The sequence below is a fragment of the Naegleria gruberi genome, assembly GCF_000004985.1.
Source record: "Naegleria gruberi genomic scaffold NAEGRscaffold_12, whole genome shotgun sequence".
Classification (NCBI taxonomy): Eukaryota; Heterolobosea; class Eutetramitea; order Acrasida; family Naegleriidae; genus Naegleria; species Naegleria gruberi.
This window is the reverse complement of record NW_003163315.1, coordinates 562,558-580,769: the sequence shown is the minus strand read 5'-3', so window position 1 is coordinate 580,769 and position 18,212 is coordinate 562,558. Positions and strand designations below refer to the sequence as shown.

The following is an 18,212-nucleotide window of genomic DNA, read 5'->3' as shown; positions in this document are numbered from 1 at the left end:
CAACTTTCACATCATCATCTCAACATGATCTATATAGTAGTAATAATAGTAATTTTTATTGGTGGATTATCATCATGAAATTGGAATTTATTTTTCATGATGGAAAATCACAATTTGGTGTTCCATCATCGGATCATTCACCAACCATCATCATTATTGTTTTCCATCAATATAATAATAGTATTTGTGGAAATTAATTGTTAGTAATGTAATTTTGGAGAAATGTCAAAATTTTCACTAAATTCATCATCACTGCTGGATCTACTGGACAAGTTGGAAAACTGTGAATGTAGTATCGTTCGGAATGGTCAATAGTAGGTAGGAGAATTTTCTCTTATCAATTTTGGTCAAGTTATGATAGGGATAGGTACATTGTGATTTTGAAAAAGTACATGCACCATTAACTCAACATGTACTTCACCAACTTGAATCATGTCTTTTAGTACTACTATTTAAATAGATAATAAACATCATATTTATTATCAGATTTTCATCATGTTGTCAATTTACCAAGTTCCGATATTTGATGCTGCCAGAGTTGATTCATGGCCCAATTACAAATCAAACAATAATAATAAAACAATTCATAATGTTTATTATGTTATTAAATGTATAATTTCGAGTCTTGTAGCATAATTTGTGAAAATCATGGATATCTGATATTTTCATGTTTTTATTGTTTTTCTCATGATGTGGATATTGTCTTCTCACTGAAACATCACGAACAGCATGTCATTCATCCATTCTCTACCAGATAATTATATTTTCCAGTAATTTTCACTATTATTGGATATTTTACTTTTAATATTTGTGATACTATACTATTATATTCAATGAATAAGGGATGAGAAACATTCATTAGAAGTAGATATTTTCCACTGATATATTCTCTCTGTATTCAACATCTGTTAAATTAATTGAGATAGAAGGTATTTCATCAGCTCATATCAAATAGCTGGAGTTGTACTAGCTTGAAAAAGAAGTCTGGAAATGACACGATTGTGCATTGTAAAGAAATTAGTAATTGATTGTTTTGATGAATTTCTTTTATTATTATTTCTTCAAAATTATAATAGAGGTGTTCAATTTAGATTTTTTACAGATCTAGTGCTGTGTTGTAAAGAGAAAATGTTCCAATGTCAAGTAACAGCTTAATAATTCCAAAAAGAATCAAAAAATCACAGTGAATTACAGTAAATTCTGGTTTACAATACTATCAAAACTGTAGTGCAACCGTGACTGCATACTTGTTGTTTCGTAATAATAGTACATAATACTCTTCTAATTAGAAGCTCTGTTGCAGTAACAAAACATTGTTTAACAAGATAAGCCACATGAAATTCATATCCTTCTAAATAAATTTAATAATGTTGATGCCGAATTCAAATTACTTGCATAACTAGGTGGTAGTCATCATTATTAATACCATGAACACAATCTCATCATCGGAAAGCACCCACACAATCACTTCAATTTTTCCTCTATCAAAATTCACCATCACTTTCATTCAATAATGCACTTCCATCACTGATAAACAAAATATTTTTCGGTATTTACCTTCCTCTTCTATGAAATAATTCCAAAACTCTTCATATTTGATGAGAGAGAAGTGAAAGACAATTTTTTGGTATTATTATCATCACAGTAAAAAAAACCTCTAATTTATTTGCCTCCAATTTTCAGTTAGGTACGTTACATAATTACAGCTGCCTTTTCTTACCCTCAACCTCTTCATCACAACAATATCAATTTGATGATCTGCTTTCTTCTACTACTGCGTTGATCATATTTCTCTTCTAACTACGGAATGCGCTTCTGATCTGGATGTCATCTTTACTATTAATTTGATAATGACCATGGACTTATCCAATATTCATGTTTGGGATATAATTCTTATTTGGATTAAAACTTTATATATAATGATGATGATGATGATGATGAAACACAGATCACACAAGGATAATGAAATTGATCATTGGATTGGTATTGATTGCAACTATTTGCAGTGTAGGTACTTTGGCTGCTAATGCTCCAGTTGCTTTCCATACTGCCACAACTTTTACCACTACTTCCCTGACTCAATCTGCTCTGGTTGCTTCGTCTGGAGTTTCTGATCCAAATTTTGCTCCATATGCTGCTTTTGATCCTTTCGAATATAATGCCTTCAACTTTACATCCACTAGATGTACTGTTCCTTCAACTAGTGTTTTGAATGCCTTCAAGATTTCTCTTCAAAAGGTCTTGTTATCATTCAGTGCTTCTGAAAAGGCTGACAATTTTATCATTTCGTCCTTGTTGGGTGGAAATGGTCAAGAAGCTACTTTGAGAAAGTATGCTGAAGATTATGGACACATAGTTCACAATACTCCAATGGTGGTTGTTGTTCCAAGCACAACTGCATTAGTTGCCAAGTTGGTCAAGGCTGTCAAGTCTGTACCTTGTAATAGTCAATTTGCTCCTGTCAAGATTGTTATTAGAGGTGCAGGAGGTAATGTTGAAGGTGGTTCACAAATTGTTGATGTTGCCACTTTGATTTCCAAGCAAGAATTGGATGATGATAATACTATTCCACCATTGCAAATTCTCTTGGATTTGGGATCTAGATTGAACTCTGTTGCTACTCAAGCTACTACTGTTGGAAGTCAAAAGTCATTGTGGGCTTCAGCTGGTGCCACTTGGCTTGCTTTTACTCGTGCTGCTGCAACTCTTGGATTGAGACCTTATGTTGCTCCTGACTATTTTGGAATTACATTGGGTGGATCATTGTCAATTGGAGGTGTTGGAGGTGACTCTGCTTTCAGAGGTCTCTGTGCTCACCACGTTGCTGAATTGGAAGTTGTTAATAGTGATGGAGATGTTCTTACTGTTACTCCAACCTCCAATTTGTTCAAATCTGTTTTGGGAGGTATGGGTCAATTTGGTATCATGACTCGTGTTCGTATTAATTTGGAACCTAATCATCCATTCACTCGTATTTACCACTATGTCTCAACTGATATTAATGTATTGTTGAGAGCTGTTGACAAGATTCAACAAGTCAACCAAGGAAGTGTCCATGTTAATACTGTCCAAACCTTTATCGTTCCAGGAACTTTAGATTTTATCATTAATTGGGTTTTGAATGGACGTACCACTTACCGTTCACCAGAAGAAGAAGCTCAAGTTAATGCTTTGGTTTCTCAAGGATTGACTTACATTTATTTATTGGAAATGACCAAGAGATTTGATAGTACTGCTGAAAGCCTTGAACAAATTGCTGCCTTATGTGATGAAACATTTGATTTGGCTGTTGTTGATGATATGCCAACCAATATTTGGGATGAAAGATTGTACTATTTCAGTTTACCAGCTTTAATTCAAACTGGTGCTTGGACACAACGTCATCCATGGCTTAATATTTATTTGGCAGGTGATGTTTTTGTTAGAGACGAAACTGGAAAGAGTGATTTTGACAGACTTATTGATAGATTCACACCACTCAAATCAACTGGTTTTGGACACATCGGTCTTTATCCAATTTTAACATCACCTCTCTTTACATCAGCCTCATTGCCATTCCTTTCAGTTCCAACCACTTCAAAGTGGAGTTATTTGATGGTTGTCGGTAGAGATGATGCATTTGGAACTGATGCTGGATTGAATTATCAAGCTTTTGACAATAGAAAGATTTGGGATGATATGACTAGATCTGTATTCCAATTCGATCGTCCACGTGCTACCCTTTATGCCTCTAATTATATTCCAGATTTTGGTAATAGTGATTGGAAGAAGTACTTTGGAAAATGTTCATATAATCAATTTGTTGCATCCAAGAGAACTTTAGATCCAAACAATATCTTCATGGACAATAGAAACTTCTTTTAAATAAACTCCTGTTGATAATTGAGTTTCTAAGGCCGATGTCATTTATTTTCAAGAATATTGAGAGAGATCTGACTTGCAATGATGCTTGTGGTAAATAATTACAGCTTCAATTCTTTTTAAAAAATGGCAAATGACAAACTATGTTTTGACCAAGCAGTTTCGTGTATTAAAGAAGGTGATTTGGAAAAACTCCAAATGACATTCCTGTCTGATGAAATATTAAAAAGTCTTTCAAAAGAGCAAGAAACCTTATTGACACTTGCTTGTCAAAATTCAAATTTAGAAATTGTCAAATATTTGCTATCCCAACAAAATATTGACGTGAATCAAAGCTCAATTTCTGGCACACCTCTCTACATTGCTTCAAATAAAGGCCAGATAGATGTAATTTTAGAAATATTATCTCATCCTCAAATTGACATCAACAAGGGAAACTCCACAACCAGTCCATTATATATTGCTTGTAAAAATAATAATACAGAAGTAGTCAAAACTCTTCTGACATGTTCCTCACTTCCAATTGATATCAATGCAGGAGAATCTCCTCTGTATCAGGCGTGTAAGAATGGTAATTTGGAAATTGTAGAGCTTTTAATTCAGCAACCTGGTTTGGATGTTAATTTGGGTCCAATTGATTTAGAGAATCAATCGTGTGAAAATACTGAAGAAGGACATATAGAAAGGAGGATTACACCTCTACATGCTGCTTTGGAAGGTGAATTTTTTGAAATCGTTACTGAATTGATGAAATGTGCAGGATTGGATATTGTTAATGATTATGATTTTGCAGAGAGCATTGGAGTTGGTTGGTGTATTGATTAATTTCTTTCAATTATACACATGTATTGGTTAAATTATTACCAAGTATAAGGGAAAAATTCAATAAATGCAAAGTGAAACATTGTTCCAATAATCAAGAATAATCCAATTACTCTAACCAGTAAAAATACGACCCTAATATACATATTCTTTCCTCTTTTCATGTGAATCAAGTAGAGAATGACGCTGATAAATCCATAAGAATGATGTAAAACAGAGTAAAATAAAAAGAAATAGACAATCATAATTCGTTCATGACTCAGAATTGGGAAAAAGTTGTTGATAATCACAATGATGGTCATGGCAAGAATGCAAACCATCACAATAACAATTCCAATGAATATTCTCCATCCTCCAATGTATCCGTAATCCTTTGACGTTGGTATTTCATTTTCTTTGTGAGTTCCAAACCAAATTGAAAACATGGTATAATACCTTCCTTTTCTATCTGGGAAAATATAATCAGCAATAGAAATATCCGTATTGAAATATTCAATTAATCCAAAATGACAAGTTGGGCATGGTGGACAATTCACACAGCAGTAACAACAATCGTCTTCTTTTGGTGGTTTACATGATTGAGCAATCTTGCTTCCTAATTTTCCCAACATGTGACCAATGGTTTCAAAAAAAGCTCCAAAGAAGGGGAATATAATATCAGACAATAATTGTAAAATAATTGAGAATATAAAAGGCACAGCCTCTTCAGCCACATTATAAACTCCCAAAATGGCAAGAATTCTCGCCTTGACAGCAATCCAAGACATGAAGAATGGTACCAAAATATACAGCATATGATCAATTTTGAAAATACTTGAAGGAATAGACATGAATGCCTTCAACAATAAAATTACAATTGGTGATTGAAGTGGTGCAAAAGATAACCATACATCAAAGCTACTGTCCTTCAATTTGGCAAATACTGAAAATATCGTTTCTTCTACCAACATGTTCGCAGAGCAAAAGACTGAATCGAACTTTAAACAAACATTATCAATGAGTGTTTGATTTTCCACATTTTCACAATCCTTATAACTCCAAGTTACATTATCCGAACTACACAAAACAGGACAAGCCAATGCAATACTATTTCGCTGGTACCACCTTCCCATCGATTTGCTCCTATTTACGTTGGCATAAAAGAGAGAACTCTCATCAAATACATATCCACCAATCCTCAACTCTTGTCCATCATATCTCGTACAGTTCAATTCACTACTCCACACCTTACACATCTCCTTCACTTGTAATGCAGCAGTACAGTCGGCATCTTCAATCATTGTGTGAGTGGCCGAGAGTGTCGACGCAATCATGGCCAAAGCTACTGCCAAAACAATCGAACACATAAAGGAGGCAACATTTTCAATTCTCCTATTCAAAATCAAGGCAAAACATTGAGAGTAGAGAGTTTTCCTATAATGTTTAGAAATTGATTGGGTAAAGTAATTATTTAAATAATTCTCATTATCATCCTCGATGTGATTTGAATTTTCAAAGCCTTCCAAAGTGTGATTTTCCTCATCATCATCACGATTATTATTTAAATTATTATTTTCCTGATGATGGAGAAGGGATGATTGTTCGGTGAGAGCTATCCTGTTCGTCGTTGCATCAGTCGTGCCGGCATCTTGTTGATAAGTTATTGTATTGTTAAATCCCGATATGTGCCGATCATCTTTTGACATTTTTTTTTAAATACTATTTAAATATTTAAATAATTAAATATTAAATAATTTAATTACAATATTATTACTTAATACACTCCCAAATCAAGACGTTCCATTATTCAATCATATCTCCATTCCTCAAAATTTCCTTAATAACCCTTTCAACTCTTAATCCATATTTTCTTTAAAATCCAAAAGATCCCAAGAGATATATTGAATCCAAATCACTACATCATGCTCCTTACGTTGTATTCTTCCTATACTGTGTGCACACAGCATTAACATCACAACATCCTTCCTCACTATCACATGATCACAAACTGCACCTCTTTTTGCATTACAGTCACTTTGAATACAGTAAGAAGGGATATAAGAGAAAGAGATCAACTCCATTTGGACTATATATCAATTAGGGCGAAAAGGGTGTTCATGTTCATTCAATGGACTTAAATTATAGAAGAAGAAAAAACAGCAAAACCTTAATATTCAATATCAACTTACTATTTTAATCATCATCATCATCATTAGAAAGGAATAAGAGTACATATAACATGATGAAGGAAACATTGACTTCTTGCATGGGATGGATTGTCTGTAATGAAGATGGAGAGGAAACACGATTTATGAAACCCTTTCGGAGAAGACAATCCAATTCAGCAACAACAACACTTACACATCAACATCATCATCAGCAGCAGCAACAGCAGAATAGGCAGAAATTGATGGAGTATTACATCTTGTTGGAACAGTTTCATCCAGATTTTGTCTATGAAAATGTGTTCAAGTGGTTTTGTCATGATGAAGTGATGAATTGCCTTAGTCATGTCTGTCGATACTTTCGACAAATTTGCTGTTGTTATTTACCAATACACATCAAGTATGATAGTCATTTGGATGAAAACATTCTTCATGTGGATGTGGCATGTAAGAGGAATGCAAATCATGCTGTGTTAAATTTGAGTGAAGATGTGGAGGGTAGTGAGAGTGTGGATCAAGTTCATGATGAGAACTTTTCAGTGTATGTTGTGGGGAGTGGGAATGTTCTGGTGGAAAAAATTAAGAGCTCTTTGCCATTCAAGAAGGTTGTGAAATTTTCCATAATTGGAAATCCAAAGTTTTATCAAATTCCCACCATTGAAAGTTTCAAACATTTGAGAAGTTTGGCATTCAATGTTCATTATTATAGTAATGTTAGCGAGATGAGCAAAATTTTGGAACATTTTCTTGAAAATATTGAAAATCAACAACAATTTACCAAAATGAAACATTTGCAAATTGAAAATACTTTCAATCTGAATGAGAATACATCACTCAATTTACCAAATATCATCCACATGATGAAAAAAAGGAAAGGAATCCCAATTCCAACAATAACATGTTTAATTCCAATAAGGATGCATGTTTTATTGAAATATTTCAGAGTGGAAAATTTGATTGTTGGATCAATTTTCAGTATCAAGTGGAAGAAGGTTCATGATGATGTTTGTTTGAACTTGTTTAAATGTCAATTAACTTCATATAATTTGCACAAGTTTGAAAAATTAGTCAATCATGAAAAGTTTAAAGTGAAACAATTGGAAATTCAAGGAAATGCATCTGTTCTTCCATTCCTATCTAGAATTATAGAACAAGTTAATCAAAAAATGATCAAAACTGTAATATTTCATCAATCTGTTGATGGTGTCAGTTTATTCAAACTACTGAACTCACAAACTACCTTACAACAAACTGAAATAGTGATCAAAGATCCGATTTGTATCAAATTCTCTGAATTCGAGTCATGTTGGTTCAATTCTAGAATATTCTCAATTAGTGTTTCAATAGAGAATGAAAGTGAGCTTTCTGAATTCATTGAAATATTGAAGAGACTTCCAAAAATGGAATTATTATGTGTTGTCTGCGAGAATGAGAAAATTTTCACAATAGCCAAGTATGAGTTTACCAATTCCAACAAGCTGCAACTTTCAAATATTCTATTTTACAGGAGAACGAATAGTTTAGAATCGGATAATATAATAGGTGCTAGCAAGTTTAATTTTGATCGATTGCAGAAAATTAACAAACGAAAGAATGAATCCCAATTCCTCAAAGATAATTGTACCTTACTAGATTTGAAATTCAAAAAGTGTAAACCTTACTTTCCTTATTTGAAAATACTTCCATAGTAAATTTGAATTTTTTCATTCATTTCCAAGCCAATCCCCTCAATTCAACAAGAGCAAATATTCATCCAGATGCGTACGCACGCGCTCATTAAAAAATATTCCAATTCTCTTTACAAAATTGTAAACTTTCCAAATAAATTAATACGCACTCAAAGATTGAAATTTATTAAATTTTCAAATTAAAAAAAAAATGTCCATCCATACACGCACCATTCCTCTCAGTCGCAAACTCTCACTGCATATTCTACCAATCCTCTCCGATAATTATTGTTATTTTCTGATCAATCATCATACTAATCAATATGCAATGGTTGATCCTTCCGATTCTAAAAAGATTCATCAATATTTGAATAGCAATGAGGGACAATCATTATTCAATCAAAAGAGTCTTTCTACTATTCTGACGACTCATAAACATTGGGATCATGCCGGAGGTAATTTGTATTTTGTAAAGAATTGGAAGGAATTTTCATCATTGGAAAAAGTACAAGTTGTTGGAAATGGAGAATGTGAAGGAGTCAATCAAGAATTGAAGAGTGATTTGGAGTCATTTACAATCTTTGATGATAAGACTGTGGTTCAGGCTTATCACACTCCATGTCATACCAATGGACATGTTTGTTATCTTGTCAGAACATCAGATGAAGAGGGAGGCAATTTCGATTGTTTATTCTGTGGAGATACATTCTTTGTGGGAGGATGTGGAAAATTCTTTGAAGGAACTGCTCAACAAATGTTTGATAATATTGTAAAATTGAATAAGGAAATTAAAGATCCAGAGAGAATGCTATTGTGTTGTGGTCATGAATATACACTCAAGAATATGCAATTCATTGTGGATAAGATTTCTGATACAGAAACAAGTAGAAAATATTTGAACAAGTATAAGAACTTGATGGAGGAATCTCATGGAACTGTTCCTTCCACATGGCAAGATGAGAAAGAGTACAATCCATACTTTAAAGCAGCCCTCTTGGAATCTTTTGAAACAAGAAGAGAATTCTTTGATAAGATGATTAAAGATGGTTCTGCCACTGAGGATGATTTAAAGACTTGGTCAAGTGTTAAAATCTTGCAAACTGTACGTGACCTGAAAGATAAATATTAAATTATTTACAAAATTTTTGTTAATACGACACTTACCGTTTAAGGAATGCACTTTAAAAAGTTGTGGGCGTTGGCATTTGGTTTCCAACAACTCTTGAAGTTTGAACAAATAGTCAACTGAAAAACAGGGAAAATGTTCATAATCTTCTTCAGCAACCAATTAAAATCATGGAACCCTCGCCCTTTGGATAAAACCAATTTCCATATTCAGACAGAAATGTTCACTCAACTGTTGTAAACTCTCTATTTCATTGGTTTTCACTTGAAAAAAATAAATTCCCTTTCCATGAGAGGGCATGTGTTGGACTAAAGTAAATGTATTTTGAAGCCCATCAATAAAGCAGTGTAACAGTGTGAAAAACATTTAAATTCACAACGCAACCATGCCTCTGGACAGTCCATTGAAAAAAACAAAATGAAATCAATTATTGCTATCGCTCTCATCTTGGTCTTGTGTCAACTTGTCCAAAGCTCCACCATTTCCATTGAAAAAGGTTTAGGTGGTCCAATGGGTTCAACCTACGAAGAATCATCTCCTCTCGTTAGGTCAACCATGGATTCAGCCAAATCATTCATCCTCCCATCCAACAACAATTTCAAATCCATCGCTGCTCCAAGAGCTTCCCTTGATTGTGCTTGTTCTGGTTGTACCACTTTCACAGATGTCAACCAACAATTCTACAAGTTTAACACTACATGTTTGGATTCCAGAAACTTTGCCTCCAATTCTATCAACTTGGGTTCTGACAATACTAAAGAAATGTACAGAATATACTACTTCAAAGAAGCTGAATTCAGAAAGTTTGATGCTGGTAATACTGCTGTTCCAATTTCTCCAAGTCCTTTAACCACCAATTGTTTGAGTGCTTCTGGAACTATTTTCAATTCTCCAAATGTCATTACCACTTACAGATGTGAATCTTCAGTTGCTAATGCTACTACTTGCACAACCAAGTACAAGTATACTGGAACTTGTTATATTGGATTGAATAATATTAATGCAACAAGTTATTTCCAAGATGGAAAGTTGAAAGTTTTGGTTGAATTGTACGGAAATGATGGAAAGTTGTGGATCTATTCTGGTTCTACCATTACTGTAACTGCTAAGAGTGCTTCCTATTCTGCAACTGTTTCAACTTTAAACATCTACTCTGGCTCAACTATTTTTACATTCCCTGTTTCTACTACTGCTGAATCTTTCAGTATTACAATTACAGCTGAGAATATCTTTGGAACTCTTTTGACAACCTTGACTAAAGATCGTTCTACTAGTGGAGCTTCAGGATTGAGTTTGGGTGGTTTTGTCCTGATGGTTGCCATGATTATTTTCTCATTATTCTAAATAAACTCAAATATATTTGTGTGAAAACTAAAAGAATGAAAAATCGGGAGAGAGCATTTGTGAAAAATCCTCAGAAAGAAAGTGGAATGGATTTTCTGCAATGTGTTGGTTTGAACTTTCGAATGGTTGTGAGTGTTGAGCTGCCTCATTAACAAATCCCAATAAAAAGGAAAGTGGCTGTTCATCAATTAGACAAGAACTCTCCACGTGAGTAGTTTGTGGCGTGGCCACGTCAGAAGTTGTGCTGAATTCCACATTCTGTTGAGATGATTGTTCAACTTTCTTCTTTAAAATTTCGTCCATTTCATTCATCATGGTTCCATAAGAAAATTCAACTCGTTTGTATCTCTTTGCAAGCACTCTCAAAGCTAGTAAATCTTTGGCTAGAATTTCGTAATAATCTACACTTGTTGGATTCTTCTTGCTTTCCTGTTGTGTTTGCCCATTTTCGATCTGTTTCACTATTTGTAAATGGAAACGACTGGCCAAAGCAACATATGGCAGAACAAATATAGGAAGCAAGGGAAAGTATTCAGTCTCTGATGAATAGGTAACTTTCAAAGCAGCTTCTTCAATTAGTTCATTTCCCTGTCCAGAGCGCATAAGCATTGAAATGCTCAAACCATTCAAAAAGATGGATTTGAAATTCTCAAGATAGTTGTCAATAAACTTTCTCTGTTCTTCTGTCTTATAGGAATTTGTCTTTTCTTTAGAGAATTGGACAGTGTGATTTACAATTATTTCAATAATTTTCATTTGATCCAAATAATTAGTTGAGTTGACGGAGTCTTGCTGCAATACCTTAATAATTTCATCTGGTAATGGAAGATTGGTAATTGCTTCAAATATTTCTGGCAAATTCTTGACAAATAAATGACCCATCTCATTATGTGAGTCCACAATTTCAGCTGTTCTAATCAATTGTTTCATATTCCTCTCAAATGAATTCTTTGGCTCATTTCCATCAAAATAGGACTTGACACAATTCAGATAGAATCTCGAATAATTAACCCTTCCATATCCCATTTCATATCGACTCAGTAATTTATAAGTGCAAGCCACTGTATAATTTGTGAAATTGTCAAAATTTTTCGAGAGCAATTCTCGGCATTTCTCAATTGACCTCAAAGATTCCATTCCAAATCGTTGCTCCACAAGCCCTTGCATGGCATAAAACAGTGCTTGAACTCGTCTTTTTTCTTGATATTCCTGTATTCATAAGGTTCCATTGTGTCATGTCGTTTCAATTGTCTCATCATTGGTAGATCTTTACCTCCAGCTTCCATTTGATATCCACAATAGAAAATATTATGATCCTTTGTCAAGGCAATAATATTGTGATCCCCATTCACTGATTTGACAAAGAATGGATTTTTACATTCATTCAAAGGATCAAGATTACAAAGATTAACTTTGCAAATAACATTACTTGTTCTAAAACTAATTGTTGGTTGAGCTATTTCACCAAATTGATTACTACCACATGCAAAAAGTCTTCCATGGGATGTAATAAATGTACAGGCATATGCAGCACATGAAGTATAATTAACATATTCCCCATCCATCAATTCAAAATCTTGCAAATGATACCAAGTAGTAGTTTGAGGTCCTTCCTTATTGGAGAAATGATCCACCAACTCTGTACATTCAGTAATTGTCTCTCCAAATTTATTACCACCTCCATTAGTATTAATAAAACACCAAAATACTCTTGTCCCAATATTTGTAGTATTGCCAGATTGTAAAATCATAACAAGAATATGATAACTTGCACTGATATGCACTATTTTCTCATTGGTAAATTTAAAACTTGTTCCCAATCGTTGCCACCCGCTCTTACTACCAACAAATACTTCATCGTGTTCCGAAACTACAAAACAATTATTTACTCGACATACAACCATCTTGATTTTCCCAAATTTATTGAAAAATTGATGATCGGGAGGTGCTAATTGTGGACTCGGCTTGGTAGAACAAATTGTTTCATCATGATCAGAAAAGAGAGCAAAACAATTCTTTGATTTTTCTTCTTCTTGTTGCATTTTTTCCAACATTTTTAAAGTTCGAATCGAAACTTGTTACGTTTACAATAAATCTACACTGCAATTTTCATAAATTTCCAATGGAATGTCCACATGTCGAGCTCTCAAAAACTCACCCCAAGATTTGGCGAATGAATCCATTCTTGCAGTACTTGAAACTCCCTTTCCCAAAATTCCAATCACTTTAAAGTGAACAGCTCTCAAATTTTCAAATTCACATCTTTCGATAATATAGTCGGGAGAATTATCATTTCCAAGCAATTTTCTAAAAGTTTCCTCGTTGAGGAAGGATTTAAGCCATGGCCATGCTTGGTCATGAAGGACATAGATTCCAACATTCATGTTTCCTCCTTTATCTCCAGAACGAGCAAGGGCTACTCTTCCTAGTGGAGCCCTGATTGTTTCTGGATATTTAGAAGGGTCAAATTCGAGAGTTGGAAGTTGGTTGACTGAGCAGGAAATTTCTTGTCTTGGAATTTCCAAATCGTTTACAATGAATTCCTTGTCGTTTACAAAAACTGTGTGTTCTAGAGAGGATACATCAAGAAGTGCTGGATAATATTCAATGAAAGGTTTTGGTTGAGCAGTTCTGAAATCCATATTCAAGTGGAAACCTCCAAATCCTTGCATTCCAGTTGACAAGATTCGTCCAGTGAAATTCTTAAACGAAACTGTTTCGGCATCAATAGCTTGAGCAAAAACACGAATTTGACAAGTTGCCTCTGCTTGAGATTTTGGATCTTGAACTTGTCCTCCATATCTGGTCACATCAAGAACTAGGAATTTTTCTGGGTTGACCATCCTCATCATTTGCTTTCTGAAATGATCTTCCTTTTCTTGGACGTTTGGACTTGTCATGTAAACAGAGAATTCAACTTGATAGCCACCAATTCCACAGATGGCAACTTTAGTTTGCTTGGATGGAGCACTTCCCTTAATACCTGTCAATGCAACTCTGTCAGGAGCAATTTCTGTAATTTGAGCAGTACTGAGATGACAGGTTACATCAGGGTTTAAATAGATAGGTCCTTGAATTTCATATAGGAATTGGGTAGTGACAGTTCCAAGTGAGATTTCACCATTTGTGTTTGAATGTTTTGTAATGACACAACTGCCATCATGAGCTAGTTCAACAATTGGAAATGGTAAATCGACATTATTCTTGACATTTCTAAAACCTGCATAATTTCCTCCTGTAATATAAGCACTGCATTCAATTAAATGTCCTGTCATGACAGCACCTGCCAAAATGTCAAATTGATCTTTTTTCCAATCATGCCACCAAATACCACATCCAACCACAAGTGAAGCATCAGTAACTCTTGGACAAATGACAATGTCTGCTCCTTCATTCAATGCTTTGGCAATTCCCCAAGCACCCAAATAAGCATTTGCAGAAATTGGAGTGCATCTCCATTCGGATAACTTGACATTTGGATTATCCAAGTGAATAAACTCATTTCCAGTTTCAATTAATTCAGGAATCTTTCTTACAATGTCATCACCTTCAATCCAAGCAATATTCATTTCAATCTTTTGCTCATTCAAGACCTTTCTCAATTCTTGGACTAAACCTGAAGGATTCAAGGCCCCAGCATTCACAACAACCTTGATACCTTTCTCCTTTAAAACTGGCAATGCTGGTTTCAAATTCTCAACGAAACCCTCATCGTATCCTTTGGATGGATCTGTTTTTCTAGCCAATGCATGCCATGCAATATTAACCTCAGCCAAATAATCACCAATAATGACATCGATTGGATGATCACCAACTGCTTGATCATAAATTGCATTCGGATTGTCACCAGTTACTCCAGAACAAGCTGCAATATTTAGAGGTCTCTTCATTTTCTCAAATTCTTCACAATTACTTTACAATTTTACAAATACTCTTCAAAAACTGATCAAACACTTTACAGAGATCAATTTGATTGTTTTTATTTTGAAAATTTGTCACAACCTTCCTTCTAATTATTCAAAATACCAACTGGGCTTCGGATCAATCTAACATTTTCGGGTTCCCACTCAAAATCAGCAAATAGCACAATTTCGGGCTTGGCGGGAAAGTCTTTACCGCTGCGTTCAATCCCGCTTACAAAAAAAATGAAAATTATTTAAAGCAGGCTACGCCTTACAATGCTACTACCAGCACATATTATCAAAACCATTCAGTTCCAATCATCGTCATCATATTGATCAGCAAAAGCGTTATATTTCCATTTCTTTTGATGAGGCGGTAATTGATTTAAAAAGGTTTAACTGTGCGTCGTCGGGAAATGAATTAAAAAAAAATTAACATTAATTGTCATCATTGGCTTTTTGAGTTGAATAATTGTTGTGTGTGATCTGTGTATTATTATAATGGCAAGACTTGAAGAGACTATTAAAACAATTGTTGAATCGATCGGTAAGGATTTACCAGTTGGAATTGATCAAGAGGTGGTTGAACTCTTGGAGAAGGTCAAATTTGAATCAAGTATTGGACTTGTGGAACCAATACTTCCATGTCCTGTCAAACAACAAGAAGCAGTTTCTGTACTGAAGGGAATTGAAGGAAGTTTGGCAAATTTACTTGGTAAGGAAAGATTTGGTGAGCAAAATGTCACAGTCAATTTGGATCGTGCCTTGATGTACTTGAATACTGTACTGTTTGCTGCCACTCCAGCTCTTATGAAGATTTTACCAAATACTGATTATCATGATACATTCAGTAATGAATATCGATTTGCAAGTACCAATATTTACAAATGTAAGGATGGTAAATTCTATCACTTGCATGGTTCTTTGAATGCTACACCAACTTTTGACATGTTGGGAATTCCACATAATCAAAATCTCAATGCAGCTGAAGCATTTGCATTTATTCAAGAAAAGGTATTGGAATGGAACTCTTCTGATATTGAGAAAGTTTCAAATGAACAATACAAACAAGCAGGTGTTACTTGCTTGACGAGAGAGGAATTTTTGGAAAGTGAACACGGACAAATCATTCATGCAAAGCCATTGTGGGAAGTTGAAAGTATTTCAGAAGGAAAACCTCAGCCAATTACTGGTACAAGAAATATTCTTGATGGTGTTAAAGTTTTGAGTTTGGGGAGAGCTATTGCAGGTCCTGTCATTGGTCGTAATTTATCAGAATATGGAGCTCAAGTTTTGAAAGTTATTGGACCACACAGTCCTGATGGAAGTGCATTCCAATTGGATAATATTGGACAAAATTCATGTTTTATTGATTTGAAAACTGAAGAAGGAAAATCAAAACTGAGGGAGCTCATTAAGGAGTGTGATATTTTCGTTCAAGGATACAGACCAGGAGCTTTGGAAAAATTAGGTTTTGGATTCAAACAAGTAACAGAGATGGTAAAGGATCGTGGTTATGGTATTGTCTATGTCTCTGAGAATTGTTATGGAAATGATGGTCCACTTTCATACAGATCTGGTTGGCAACAAATTGCTGATTGTGTCTCTGGTCTTGCTTGGAAACAAGGAAAGGCCTTAGGATTGGATGAACCAGTCTTGCCACTCTTACCAATCTCAGACTATTGCTGTGGAGTGATGGGAACTTGTGGTGCTCTCGATGGTCTTTGGAGAAGATCCAAACAAGGAGGATCCTATCATGTAACAACCTCTCTGACCAAGTACAATGATTGGGTTCAAGATCTTGGTGAATATTCAGCTGATGAGATGAAGGAATTGAATGAGAAATTTGGTGTCCCATATCGTCATTTTGATACAATGGCTGCATTGGCAACCAAGTCATTGATGGGAATGATTAAGAGAGCTCCACGTTTATTGGAACATCTTGGTTGTTTTGAAGAAACTCCATTCAGTTATCAACCTGTAAAATATCTGAAACCAGTTGTTCAAATGAGTCAAACTGTTAATCAATTCTTAATTCCTCCTCGTCCTCATGGTTATGATAAGGCAGAATATCCAACTCTTTAAATTATTTTAAATAATAAACTACATGATTCGTAAATATCTTTTTCTCAATATTGTATCCTTCACTCTCTTCTGAATTAACGACGAATTGGCAAAGATGAATTGAAATCTGTATGTAGCTCTATTTATCCTAATAAGTTAACATCTCAGTCGGAAGTAATGATTTGTATATCTGTCAATTTTTCATTCAGATAATTATTGAAGAGGCACCGTATCATTCTATTGTTGTCAGGAATGATACATGGTGAGATGAAGGTTGTTTTTTGATCTATTCTCTCTCCAAAGATTATTTCACAAACAGATTTGATATCCTCTTCTGAGATTGTATTCACAATATGATAGGAATCAATTGTAGTTCTATCTATTTTCTTGAAATATTCTGAAATGATCGAGTTGATAACCAGTTTAAGATACTGATCAGGAATTCTGTCTAGCTCTGCTATAATATTAGTATTGAGTTCTCTATCATATTTCACTCCATTTTCCAATTTTTTCCATAGAACATCTGGTTTTACAAAGAGAATTATGTTACGAGCAGGACCAAGCCATCTCGAATTCATAACCTCACTAAATAAGGATAGTGATTCTTCCATTCTATTAGTAATGTTATCTTCAAATAAAAATTGATTAAATTCTGAAAGAGAAACCATATAAATCACTGTATGAACATCTTCAAAGCAATAAATCCATTTCCTTCTTTCTTTTCTCTGTCCTCCAACATCGATCAGTTCAATGTTGTTTCTGATTGGTTCGTCTGTCGACATTCCAGCCGTCCTACAATGAATTAATGAATATGGAGAAAAGATTTTCCTGTTTTCAATTCTTGAAACTAATTCCTTGACATTTTCGTACATTGTGATTCCATCTCTACTCCACACTGATTCGTAAAACTCTCTAAAGAATGGAATTTTCCAAAGATTGACCAATATTTCACAACAATCTCTATTTTGCAATTCAGTAGCTAAACAAGTATTTCGTGCAGTTTCGAACACTAATCTCAGTTCTGGGTTGATGAGATCTTTCAAGTGATTTCGGTCTTGCTCTCCCATCACTTCCCAAATTCGCTCAACAACCCATGAGCAAACAATTCGCAAATTATTTTCAAACTTTTCATCAACTTTATGGCCGAAAGTTATCAATTGCAACATGTGGAATAATGTGGATTTACCAGAATCGGAGGTACCGAGTAATAGAACTTTTTTAGTTAATTTCTGTTGAATGATGGTTCGTATTGGCATCAAGGTACGTGATGGCTTTGTTCCCA

General features: G+C 34.4%; 10 protein-coding genes across 10 annotated transcripts; 6 read left to right on the top strand and 4 right to left on the bottom strand.

Annotated features, from left to right (window-relative positions):
- Nucleotides 1–1,646: 1,646 nt before the first annotated feature.
- Nucleotides 1,647–3,891, top strand: NAEGRDRAFT_82519 (oxidoreductase). Its single transcript, XM_002679863.1, has 2 exons — nt 1,647–1,687; nt 1,949–3,891. Exon 2 carries the CDS (start codon nt 1,963–1,965, stop codon nt 3,862–3,864), a length of 1,902 nt encoding a protein of 633 aa, XP_002679909.1. The 5' UTR covers nt 1,647–1,687; nt 1,949–1,962; the 3' UTR covers nt 3,865–3,891.
- Nucleotides 3,892–4,059: 168 nt separating this feature from the next.
- NAEGRDRAFT_65128 (uncharacterized protein) lies at nt 4,060–4,686 on the top strand (the record flags this gene model as incomplete). The annotated part of the gene is made up of 1 exon (XM_002679862.1): nt 4,060–4,686. The coding sequence occupies one exon, from the start codon at nt 4,060–4,062 to the stop codon at nt 4,684–4,686; it is 627 nt and encodes a 208-aa protein (XP_002679908.1).
- A 35-nt stretch (nt 4,687–4,721) lies between these two features.
- Nucleotides 4,722–6,368, bottom strand: NAEGRDRAFT_47497 (uncharacterized protein; the record flags this gene model as incomplete). The annotated part of the gene is made up of 1 exon (XM_002679727.1): nt 4,722–6,368. The coding sequence occupies one exon, from the start codon at nt 6,366–6,368 to the stop codon at nt 4,722–4,724; it is 1,647 nt and encodes a 548-aa protein (XP_002679773.1).
- A 533-nt stretch (nt 6,369–6,901) lies between these two features.
- NAEGRDRAFT_65126 (uncharacterized protein) lies at nt 6,902–8,515 on the top strand (the record flags this gene model as incomplete). The annotated part of the gene is made up of 1 exon (XM_002679861.1): nt 6,902–8,515. The coding sequence occupies one exon, from the start codon at nt 6,902–6,904 to the stop codon at nt 8,513–8,515; it is 1,614 nt and encodes a 537-aa protein (XP_002679907.1).
- Nucleotides 8,516–8,705: 190 nt separating this feature from the next.
- Nucleotides 8,706–9,623, top strand: NAEGRDRAFT_31888 (uncharacterized protein; the record flags this gene model as incomplete). The annotated part of the gene is made up of 1 exon (XM_002679860.1): nt 8,706–9,623. One exon carries the CDS (start codon nt 8,706–8,708, stop codon nt 9,621–9,623), a length of 918 nt encoding a protein of 305 aa, XP_002679906.1.
- Nucleotides 9,624–10,037: 414 nt separating this feature from the next.
- On the top strand, nt 10,038–10,964 carry NAEGRDRAFT_65124 (uncharacterized protein; the record flags this gene model as incomplete). Its single annotated transcript, XM_002679859.1, has 1 exon — nt 10,038–10,964. The coding sequence occupies one exon, from the start codon at nt 10,038–10,040 to the stop codon at nt 10,962–10,964; it is 927 nt and encodes a 308-aa protein (XP_002679905.1).
- Nucleotides 10,965–10,991: 27 nt separating this feature from the next.
- Nucleotides 10,992–12,131, bottom strand: NAEGRDRAFT_47494 (uncharacterized protein; the record flags this gene model as incomplete). The annotated part of the gene is made up of 1 exon (XM_002679726.1): nt 10,992–12,131. One exon carries the CDS (start codon nt 12,129–12,131, stop codon nt 10,992–10,994), a length of 1,140 nt encoding a protein of 379 aa, XP_002679772.1.
- Nucleotides 12,132–13,048: 917 nt separating this feature from the next.
- NAEGRDRAFT_65121 (uncharacterized protein) lies at nt 13,049–14,854 on the bottom strand (the record flags this gene model as incomplete). Its single annotated transcript, XM_002679725.1, has 1 exon — nt 13,049–14,854. The coding sequence occupies one exon, from the start codon at nt 14,852–14,854 to the stop codon at nt 13,049–13,051; it is 1,806 nt and encodes a 601-aa protein (XP_002679771.1).
- Nucleotides 14,855–15,367: 513 nt separating this feature from the next.
- Nucleotides 15,368–16,951, top strand: NAEGRDRAFT_65120 (uncharacterized protein; the record flags this gene model as incomplete). Its single annotated transcript, XM_002679858.1, has 1 exon — nt 15,368–16,951. The coding sequence occupies one exon, from the start codon at nt 15,368–15,370 to the stop codon at nt 16,949–16,951; it is 1,584 nt and encodes a 527-aa protein (XP_002679904.1).
- A 500-nt stretch (nt 16,952–17,451) lies between these two features.
- Nucleotides 17,452–17,640, bottom strand: NAEGRDRAFT_5779 (uncharacterized protein; the record flags this gene model as incomplete). The annotated part of the gene is made up of 1 exon (XM_002679724.1): nt 17,452–17,640. A coding segment is annotated over one exon (189 nt), but the record flags the coding sequence as incomplete, so codon positions are not given.
- Between the last annotated feature and the right edge of the window lie 572 nt (nt 17,641–18,212).

Bases quoted from the DNA above. Each gene is read 5' to 3' on its own strand.
- NAEGRDRAFT_82519 (XM_002679863.1), top strand. From the start codon at position 1,963: ATGAAATTGATCATTGGATTGGTATTGATTGCAACTATTTGCAGTGTA.